Source organism: Panthera leo, chromosome B4 (genome assembly GCF_018350215.1).
Source record: "Panthera leo isolate Ple1 chromosome B4, P.leo_Ple1_pat1.1, whole genome shotgun sequence".
NCBI classification, from domain to species: Eukaryota; Metazoa; Chordata; class Mammalia; order Carnivora; family Felidae; genus Panthera; species Panthera leo.
The window spans coordinates 79,335,917-79,346,448 of NC_056685.1; the positions used below are offsets into that span (position 1 = coordinate 79,335,917).

Below are 10,532 nucleotides of genomic sequence, written 5' to 3' on the forward strand. Positions count from 1 at the left end.
CTGGCTGGTTCAGTTGGAAGAGCACGAGACTCTTGATGTCAGGGTCGTGAGTTTGAGCCCCACCTTGGATGTAGGGATTACTTCAATTAAAAAAACAACACAACAGAATAGATATTTCTGAGTTAAATGAATAAACAACTCACTTTAATCCTGTAGACATGGGGGTCACAGGTAACTTACTGGGCCACTGCAGACTTGAATCGGGATCCTGATGAAGATCTTTGTGTATGTGGAATCCAGGGAGACTTTATTTCTATACTGAGGTTCTTTCTCAGGACCTTCCTAATCCCTCAGCTCTCAGATTCTTACCCCTTCTATCACCACCTCACCTCATAAACCTGGCTGGAATGTTTCTGTCTTTGAAAAGGAGTAGGTTATCCAAGGCTTTGGGTGAGGAGACTGCCTTCCTGCCTGATCCTTGCCTTGTTCCCCTCTGGAGGAGGTAGTCTCCTGAGACACTCCAGACACAAGAAGTTATTTGATCTTCAACTCCTGCCTGCCCACCTCCCCACCTCCCCACTCCCACCCCCAGACTTATCTGATCTGGGAGCTGGTGAAGGAAGATCGCTGTAACTAAGTACAACATTCCATCTCACTGGCAGGGCCCTGCAGACTCCCAGAAGGTCGGAGGGAGGGATGGGCAGCTGTCTATCTGCCTCTGGCCCTTGTCATTCCTCCAGTTGCTCTTTCACAACTACTGGAACTTTTACTCTTTCCTTCCTTCATGCAGGGTCCCCAGGAGAAAGGCTCCAGAATCAAAGAGTTGGGGCACCTGGGTGGCTCAGTCGGGTAAGGCGTCCGACTTCAGCTCAGGTCATGATCTCACGGTTTGTGAGTTTGAGCCCCGCATCGGGCTCTCTGCTGTCAGTGCAGGGCCCGCTTTGGATCCTCTGCCTCCCTCTCTCTCTGCTACTCCCCTGCTTGTTCTCATTCTCTCTCTCTCTCTCTCTCTCTCTCTCTCTCTCTCTCTCTCTCTCTCTCTCTGTCACTCTCAAAAATAAAACATTAATAAATATATTAAAAAAAAAAAAAAAAGAGTTACAGTCTCATTCCTGGTCTAAGCCAGACCATTGCCAGAAAGGGTTTCTAGGCAGCCACCAGGGGGACAGAGGCTAGGAAAACAGGGAACTGGTCCCCTCTGACTCTAATTCTCATGGGAGCCAACTGCTCACAGATGTGGAAATGATTACCTATTACTGTAATGTCTTACTCTGGGGAAGAGTCTGGTGGAGCTGGACTCCTGTCTCCTATTGCACCACAAACCATAGACTTCTTCCATCTCCATGCTGACGTTCCCACTGTATACCCTGTGCTCTCCCTTCACGTTTTACAGTCTCTGCAGTTTAGTAGATACAGGTGATACTAGTCCTCATAGGAGGCTGGCCCTTTTTGCCCCCAGGAAGCATCCTGAGTTTCTCCTATGTCTGCTGACCTCTGGTGGCGATAGTTTGAACTGGACCCTCCTTGTCTAGTTAGTGCCTGCTGGCAGGTAATGAATGGTGTACATTTTCTCAGCCATCCAAATTCAAATATTCAAACACTGTATCAAATGGAAATATTTTTTACTGCTGAATTTTTTGTTTTCAGGCCTCATGACATAATGTAAAGAACAGAGCCTGGGCTTTGAAATCAGACTTACCTAGGTTCAGATCCTAGCTCTGTTTCCTAGCAGAGTGACCTTGGTCAAGTTACCTAAGCTTACCTTTCTTACCTGTAAAGTGAAAATAATAATAAATAGCTCAATGGGAAAATGAGATGATTGTAAAATGCATAGCCCTAGCTGTGCCATAGCACATAGGTGCTCAATAAAAGTTTGTTACCTTCTTAATAATAGTGATTTTGTTCAGTGTATGACTCCATATGATTTTAAAATTTTTGGTAACATAAAATTTACCATTATTCCCATTTTTCAATGTGACTTTTTTAAACTCTGAGAAGTTTTATATAACTGCTTTCTGATTCTTGAGTTTGGAAACTGAGGTCAACTTTAGTATGGTCTGTGAAGCCTGCCTCTGCCCAAAGAGCTACAGATCCGAGCCCTGAAAATAAGGGTTAGAGAGATCTTGGGCACAGCCAAATGGTTCAGTTGACCTCACTCTGGTTTCCAGCCTAAGAAGGACTGACAGGATCCAGCACTTTCTTCCAGGGTCAGCAAAGGGCAGAGGTCTGAAGTCAGGCATCACAGGGTTCTCAGCTGGGCCTCCAAGACCCCCTCCTCCCACTTTGCAGAGAAAAGAGGAGGTGGCTGCAGAGAAGAGGATATGTGATTGCTTCTCTGCTCCTCCCTCTCCCTGCTTTTCCCTACACCCATCCTCTCCCCCACAGCAGCCATCTCCCCCGCAGCAACTGGAAAGAGGGAGGGGGGCGGAGTTGGGGACTGAGGGATCAGAAGACCCACAGCGTCCTGTATCTGAACGAAGCTCTTGCCGGGGGCAGCTGTGCTGGTTCATGCTCCCCTCTCCATGCTGCTTGCCTCCTCCAGCATGATGCTGGGGACTCTGGGCCTTTGGGTACTCCTCCCCATAGCTGTGCAAGGTAAGTGTCTACAGGGTGGGGCAGGGCCTTTCCAATCGCCCATTGAGGGAAAGCGGGACTTGAAGCAGCAGCCATCCCTTTGGAAGAATCAGTGGGGTGGGTGAGTGAGGGCAAAAGGTACGTGTCCCCATGGTGGGGTCAGGTTCCAGGCCTCTGCTGACCCTGTTTCCTCCTGTGGCTTTACCATGCTGGCCCTGGGATATGAAACATGTTCTGTCCCTCCTTTTGGCTGCTGCTTTTGCCCCTGCGTTCACTCCCATCATGAACCCTCCCCTCTCCCCACCCTGGGCCACAGCACCCCCAAGCAGGCGGACCTGTGTGTTCTTTGAGGCCCCTGGAGTGCGGGGAAGCACAAAGACACTGGGGAAGCTGCTAGATGCAGGACCAGGGCCCCCCAGGGTTATCCGCTGCCTCTACAGCCGCTGCTGTTTTGGGATCTGGAACCTGACCCAACACCAGGCACAGGTGGAGATGCAAGGTGAATGGCAAAGTATATAGCAGGTGATAGCTATGGTGGGAGACAGGTACATCCTGGGGTGGGGGTTATAGCAGTGGGAGAGAAGGAGAAATGGAATGTGTGGAGGGAAAGAAAAGCCCATATGAGATGGAGGGGATGTCTTTGATAGAGGACGGGGTTACCCTCTCTGTTCCTAGACTCCATTATGCTCGCTCGCCCTCTCTCTCTCTCTCTCTCTTTCTCCCTTTCTCCCCTCTTGTAATTCCACCCCATCAGGATGCCGAGACAGTGATGAGCCAGACTGTGAGGCCCCCCACTGTGAGCTGAGCCCCCGAGCCCACCCTGGCCCCAGGTCCACTCTCTTCACCTGCTCCTGTGGCACTGACTTCTGCAATGCCAATTATAGCCATCTGCCTCCTCCAGGGAGCCCTGGGACTCCTGGCTCCCAAGGTCCCCAAGCTGTCCCAGGTAGCCCCTCAGGGTGCTGCGGCCTGGTGGGGGCTGGGGCCCAGGTTAGGATGAGTGGTAGAACCAGGGCCAGTTCTCACCCTACCCCCATCCTAAGTTTTCCTCCTCCTGGCCTTGAGAAGTTGGTTGCCCTGGTGACTGGGAGATAAGGGGCTTGTGACCAAGGTGGGGGTGGATCCAGAAGCAAGTTCTCTGAGGAGGGTGAGAGGAACGGAGCAGATTTGGGACAGGGCTCATCTAGGCTGCATTCTTGCCTTAATGTCCAGGCGAGTCCATCTGGATGGTGCTGGTGCTGCTGGGGCTATTCCTCCTCCTGCTGCTGCTGGGCAGCATCATCTTGGGTACTAATCTACCCCATTCCTCCCTTGTGACCCCAAGTCACTGCCCCAAAGCTCTGACCCCTCTCCACGTTTCCCTGACCCCATGGTTCTGAGATCTCTACACCCTGAGCCCATTACCTCCCACAAAACCCCCTTCCCAGTCTCCATGACTGTGCACCCTGACACAAGGGCTTTTTTCTGCCCCAGCCCTGCTACAGCGAAAGGCCTGCAGAGTCCAAGGTGGCCCAGAGCCAGAGCCAGAGCCAGAGCCAGGCTCAGGCAGGGACTGGAGTGCTGAGCTGCCCGAGCTGCCCGAGCTGTGTTTCTCCCAGGTGCCCGGGGAGGGGTGGGGGAGGGTCCTCCAGTCACCCCCAGAAGGTGGTCTGGGGAGGAAGCCTGGCCCTGACGCTAGCTGAGGCCCACCCCCGGCACCGTGTCCCCACCAGGTAATCTGGGAAGGAGGTCACACAGTGGTGTGGGCTGGGCAGCTGCAAGGCAAGCTGGTAGCCATCAAGGCCTTCTCCCTGAGGGCCGTGGCCCAGTTCCAAGCTGAGAGAGCACTATACGAACTGCCAAGCCTACAGCACGACCACATTGTCCGCTTTATCACCGCCAGCAGAGGGGGCCCTGGGCCCTTGCCCTGTGGGCCCCTGCTGGTACTGGAGCTGCACCCAAAGGTGAGGACCGAGGGACATCTCTATGTGTTTGCATGTGTGTGTATGTGGGTGCATGGCTGGATGGCAGTGGGGCCCTGCTTGTGCTTATTCTTCTTCAGACTTCTTCTTCTCCACATTAAAAATGGTTTTTGGGTTTTTTCTTGGTTTTTTATTACACAAGCAATACTGCTAATGTTTTTAACTCATAAAATACAAAGAAGAGGAGATTTCAAAACGATCATATTCCCATCCTTAAAGAAAACCATTGTTAAAGAAATATCTCAAGGCACGGCCCTCCAAACTCATTTATATATTCATTCAACCAATATGTATGAATTATATGTCACACCTCCTGTGCTAAGAAAGACATCTTAGTCCCTGCCTTTGTAGACTTTATTTTATTTTATTATGTTTTAAGCTGTTTAAATGTGTATTTATTTATATTGAGAGAAAGAGAGAGCATGAGCAGGGGAGGAACAGAGAGAGAGGGAGAGAGTGAGAATCCCAATCATCCTCTGGTACCATCAGCCCGGAACCAATGTGGGGCTCGAACTCATGAACCATGAGACCATGGTCTGAGCTGAGGTCAGGGGCTTAACTGACTGAGCCACCCAGGTGCCCCTGCCTTTGTAGATTTTATAGAGTAGTGGGGGAGACAGGGTGGGTCAGGTAAACACAAAACTGAGTTTTGTCAAGCGCGTTAAGTGCTGAGAGAGGGGGTACTGTGAGAGAAGAAGAGATGTGACTCGAGGGGAGGGTCACGGACGGGAAAGAGGAAGAGGAAGAGGCAGGCAAGGATCAGACCCGGCCTGGCCCTGTGGGCCTGCTAAGGACTTGGGACTTTATTAGCACCTGCAGTCCTCGATCTCTGACATCTTGAATTCTGGGAAGTCCCCTCTTTGTGCCTTAATGCCCAGCTCAAAAATCTCTGCTTTCTTGGTTTTGTTTGTTTGACTTCCCTGGCACACTGATGGCACTTGGTAATGTTTGTTGAATGAGGGATGCTGTGACTCCTTTGCCTCCCAATTTCCACCTGCCCCCCACCTGCTGCTCTTCTGCCCAACAGCTGTCCCCATCGGCTGGCTATCCTATACAGGCCTGACACTTCAGGCCAGGAGGTTCACAAAAGGTACCAGTACCTAGTTTGCCTTGCCTCTTCTGTTTCTGTTTTTGTCTCAAGTCCCCAGGCAGTAGAAGGTGGTTACTAGTGAGCGACGCTAGAGTCAGACCGCTTGGGTTCAAGCTCTGGTTGTCTCTCACCAGGTGACTTCCAGCAAGTTTACCTAGCTCTCTTTCAAGCTCCTCATTGGTGAAACGTGAATCACAGGAGCACACACCTCCTAGGGTTGTTGTGAGGATTACGGGAGGGCTGGCACATCGTAAGAGCTCAGACATTTGAAGTAGGGTTACTGTTTTTCCCGTCAATCTGACTGATGTACATTCTCACTCCTCCACTGCCTCTTGTCTCAGCCTGGATGGATCAGTGTGTCAGTCTGCTAGGGGAGGCAGGGGGATGTCTGTCAATTGATCTCTGCTCCCTGGGGTAGATCAGCCACCTCCAGCTTATCATGTGTCTTCCTCTTCTCTCTGCTTCTCCCTAGGGATCCCTGTGCCACTACTTGACCCAGAACACCAGTGACTGGGGAAGTTCCATGCGGATGGCGCTGTCCCTGGCGCGGGGCCTGGCATTTCTCCATGAGGAGCGCTGGCAGGATGGTGGGTGAGCTGGGAGTAGGAAGCCATGGGAATCAGGAGCCACACTGCTGTTTCTGATTCTCCCTTAGCTAGAGATGGGAAGAACTAGGGTCAAGAGAAAGGAAGAAGATCCATACCCCTTCAACCTTGGCTTCTACCACAGGCCAATACAAACCAGGTATCGCCCACCGAGATCTGAGCAGCCAGAATGTGCTCATTCGGGAGGATGGGTCGTGTGCCATTGGAGACCTGGGCCTTGCCTTGGTGCTCCCTGGCCTCACCCAGCCTCCCACCTGGGCCCCAACTCAACCCCGAGGCCCAGCTGCCATCATGGAGGTGAGTACTCCGGATAAGGGTGAGGCCCAGAGATGATGGCAGTGTTCCTGATGAAGATGTGGCCTTTGCTGTGGCAGCAGTGTGGCAGTACCTGTAGAGTTTGGGACATTGCTGAGTCTAGTTGGGGGGATGTCGCGCGTACCAGTGTTGCAGCGAGGCTTGCCAGTGAGATGATTCTTGGCCCTCCATGCCTTTCCCTCTAGGCTGGCACCCAGAGGTACATGGCTCCAGAGCTCTTGGATAAGACTCTGGACCTACAAGACTGGGGCACGGCCCTCCGGCAAGCCGATGTTTACTCTCTGGCTCTGCTCCTATGGGAGATCTTGAGCCGCTGCCCAGATTTGTGGCCTGGTAAGGATGAGTGTGACAGTGCCCCCTCTCCCCTCCTCTCCATGTCTCACTTGCCCATTCTAGATCCACTTGCCTCCTGACGCAGGAAGCTCTGCCCTTCTCCCTCTCGGCCTTTCCACAAGGAGACACCCTAGGGCTAGCTGACACCTAGCCCCCTGTGCCTTTCCCCAGACAGCAGACCACCACCCTTCCAACTGGCCTACGAGGCAGAACTGGGCAGCACCCCTACCACCTGTGAGCTGTGGACCTTGGCCGTGGAGGAGAGAAGGCGCCCCTACATCCCATCCACCTGGCACTGCTTCACCACAGTAAGAGGCCACCTGCTGGTGGGCTGGGGACCTGGAGGGTGTGGGCCTGGGCTTCAAGGACTTGACTACCAGGACCAGCCCATCTGCTCCTGTCTCCTCTCATCTGCCACCACTCCTGGCTCATGTTCAGCTGGAGCTGAGCAAACTTGCCCTGTACCTCAGCTCATCCTCTTCTACCATAAGTCTCACACAGCCATTCCTGAGACAGGCACCTTCCTCTTGCTCAGACTTGCTTGGTCTGTCTCTCTTGTCTCCACCATCCGTAAGCCCTGTGTCCCAGTCCCCTCTTCCAGGAAGCCTACCTTGGCCTTGCTTCTGCCCTGAGCTCTGCTCCCAAAATGGCTCCACTCCTGGTACCCAGGAGCCCAATACTCCATCCAAAAATTCCTCGCCCTGTCCTACACATCTGGGTTTCTACCATGACCCAATAAAAGCCAGCCCTGGGTATAAAGGGTTAAAATAGTGGCCAAATGGTGAAATTGCAGGGTCTGTATAAATAGTTTCCTAACAGGAAGCCCCTTTCCCTGCTACCTGGCCTGAAATTTCCACTGCACAAGTATCTGTTGGGTTAAGCAGTGTTTGCCTAAGACCCTGGTTGCCTGAAAGGAAGGAGAGTAATTTCCCATCAGTGTGTTAAGTCATTAACCTGAATTAGCTTCTCAGAGGAAAAGGTGGTCCCTCTGGAAGGCACCAAAGAACCTGTCTCATAGGAAGCAAGATGCTGAGGGCTGGGTCTCATTTGGGGCCGGGAGAGGGAGGCTCCAGGGAGGGTCAGAAGAGGAGTGTTGAGAACAGGGTAGCGGTGGGCACCTTTCAACTCTGGGGCTGGTCAGGGGGCCACTCAGGATCCCGGGATTAAACTTGCCTCCCGGTCCTTCTTGCCAGGACCCTGGTGGCCTGAGAGAGCTGCTAGAGGACTGTTGGGACGCAGACCCAGAAGCACGGCTGACAGCTGAGTGTGTACAGCAGCGCCTGGCTGCCCTGGCCCGTCCTCAGGAGGCCCGCTCCTTCCCAGAGAGCTGTACCCATGACTGCCCACCTCTCTGCCCAGAAGACTGCCTCTCACCTCCTCCCCACTGCCATTCTCCCTTGTAGGCCTCCACTGAATGTCTGCTGCTTCAGCATTCAGCAAGGCCCTGGTGCCAGGAGTCCTCCTGTACCATCTCTCACCTGTAAATATGCAGTTTATGTATAACCTATGTACATGCAAACATAAATACGGTGATCAGATACCTGTCTGCTCTGCCTCACCACTGCCTTTCCTACTTGCTGAATGCTTGGACCCTTCTGTGGCCATCTAGTACACTGCAGTCCCAATGAGTGACTAGGGGTGGGTGTGCACAGGAAGGAGACGAAGTCAGCATTATCTCCATGTCCTGGGGCCTTCCTTCATGTGATCCTGGGGCTCCTCCTGTCTGTTGTCTTTTCTTTCTCTTCCCCAAGCCTTTATTTGGTGCGATCGCATGGCAGAGCACTGGGGAAAAAGGGGTGGATGTGATGAAACCAAATTGCTGCTCTGAAGGTGCTCAGAGAGGCACAGCTCACTTTGTGGGGCCTGCACAGGGTCCTGGGGGTGTCCTCTCCTGAGGCTTGAGTGGGAAGACCTCACAGGGCACGGGAAGCTTGGGTTTTGAATGAGTGGTTTTCCAGGAGTGGTGAGGGCAGTATGTGTCGTGTCATGTGGTGCAGTAAGAAACCACAAGGAACCTGGGAAGCAAAAGCGCAGGGTGTGTTGTGGAGAGAGAGAGGGGAAGTTATGTGGAGATTGTAGGCAAGGCCTTGTGAGCTCTGCTGAGATGTTCTTCCTTCATTTCTTGTGCGTGTGTGTGTGTGTGTGTATGTGTGATTTCTAGTGGCTTTTCTTTCCCACCCCAGACCCCATTCACACAGGGTGCCCTTCAGGGACATGTTACAATGGGTGCCTGGTTTATAGCACTAGTTCATTTTTTTTATTTTTTTTAATGTTTATTCATTTCCTGAGAGAGAGAGAGAGAGTGCGAGCAGGGGAGGGACAGAGAGAGAGGGAGACACAGAATCCGAAGCAGGCTCCAGGCTCTGAGCTGCCAGCACAGAGCCTGATGCGGGGCTCAAACATATGAACCATGAGATCATGACCTGATCTTCTTTTTTTTTTTTTTTTAACTTTATTTAAGTAAGCTCTATACTCAGTGTGGGGAACTCATGACCTCAAGATCAAGAGTTGCATGCTCCTTCAACTAAGCCAGCCAGGAGCCCCCCCTAGTTTAGTTTCTAACTACCTGAGTGCACTTGGGCAAGTTATTTTCTCTTTCTAGGCCTCAAGTTTCTCACTTGCCAAATCAGGGGGTTGGAGGCCTTCTGGTCTAACTCCAGTAGACGATTGGGACGGCTCTGACTTCACTATAACAGGATTGATTCCTGCTCAGTGACTGAGCCCTATGTCTTTGAGCAAGTTACTTAACCCTAGAATCTGTTTTATCATGTGTAAAGTATGGATAAAAATGCCCACCCTGATTGCAGAGTTGATTCAGGGTAAAAAAGAAGAGGTGACAGGTCCTGTGCAGCACCTGACCTCAGTGGACACTCTATAAATGGGAACAGTTGTGACTGAACATTGAGATGATCTCTCGTCCCTTTCTAGCTTGGGTGTTCTAGAGTTCCAGGATTTAGCCTGTGCAGAGCCTGTCCACTTTTAAGCCCTGAGACTTCACTTTCCTTCAGAACTCTAATTCTCTGCAAGACATCATCGTGTGAACAGGCAGCCACCACCTGAAACCAAACACATCAAAATCCAAGATCCTGCTTCCCCCTCACCAGCTGGGCTGCCCTACCCTCTTCCCTGGCTCTCAAGAGCACCCCGTTTCTCTCTCCATCTCTCTCTCTCTTTTTTTTAGTAATCTCTACACCAATGTGGGGCTCAAACTTACGATCCTGAGATGAAGAGTCACATACTCTTTAAATTTTTTTTTTTTTTTTTTTTTTTTTTTTTTTTTTTTTAGAGAGAACAAACAAGGGAGAGGAGCAGAAGGAGACAGAGAATCTTAAGCAGGCTTGACTGACTTGGTTTTGGTTCAGGTTGTGATCTCGAGATTCATGGAATCAAGCCCCCTGTCAGGCTCTGTGCTGAGAGTACAGAGCCTGCTTTGGATTATCTCCCCCTCTCTCTACACGTCTCATTCTCTCTCTCTCCCTCTCTCTCAAAATAAATAAATAAACTTTAAAAAATCTTAAATGAAAACTAGAACCAAAAACAAACAAACAAACAAACAAAAGAAAGCCTAAAAAACTGTCACAACGAAGAGGAGCCTAAGGAGACATGACGACTAAATAAAATGTGATATCCTGGGTAAGATTCCAGAATAGGAAAAGGACACCAGGTGAGAACTAAATAAATCTGGATAAAGTATGGTTTAGTTAGTAATCATGA

At 51.3% G+C, this 10,532-nt stretch overlaps 1 protein-coding gene across 4 annotated transcripts; it reads left to right on the forward strand.

Annotated features, from left to right (window-relative positions):
• The first annotated feature begins 989 nt into the window (after positions 1–989).
• Positions 990–9,111, forward strand: AMHR2 (anti-Mullerian hormone receptor type 2). 4 transcript variants are annotated; one of them, XM_042946677.1, is made up of 11 exons: positions 990–2,535; positions 2,831–3,013; positions 3,269–3,460; positions 3,727–3,801; positions 3,988–4,112; positions 4,227–4,457; positions 6,038–6,152; positions 6,295–6,467; positions 6,671–6,818; positions 6,990–7,126; positions 8,012–9,111. In XM_042946677.1, exons 1-11 carry the CDS (start codon positions 2,463–2,465, stop codon positions 8,219–8,221), a joined length of 1,662 nt encoding a protein of 553 aa, XP_042802611.1. In that variant the 5' UTR covers positions 990–2,462; the 3' UTR covers positions 8,222–9,111. The 4 variants fall into 4 exon arrangements, with proteins under 4 accessions (XP_042802611.1, XP_042802610.1, XP_042802612.1 ...); XM_042946676.1 differs by having other exon boundaries at positions 990–3,013; XM_042946678.1 differs by lacking the exon at positions 2,831–3,013.
• Positions 9,112–10,532: the final 1,421 nt, after the last annotated feature.

Bases quoted from the DNA above. Each gene is read 5' to 3' on its own strand.
- AMHR2 (XM_042946676.1), top strand. From the start codon at position 2,665: ATGGTGGGGTCAGGTTCCAGGCCTCTGCTGACCCTGTTTCCTCCTGTG. The intron at 6,468-6,670 runs GTGAGTACTCCG...CTTTCCCTCTAG, and splicing joins GCCCAGCTGCCATCATGGAG to GCTGGCACCCAGAGGTACAT. The intron at 7,127-8,011 runs GTAAGAGGCCAC...CCTTCTTGCCAG, and splicing joins CCTGGCACTGCTTCACCACA to GACCCTGGTGGCCTGAGAGA.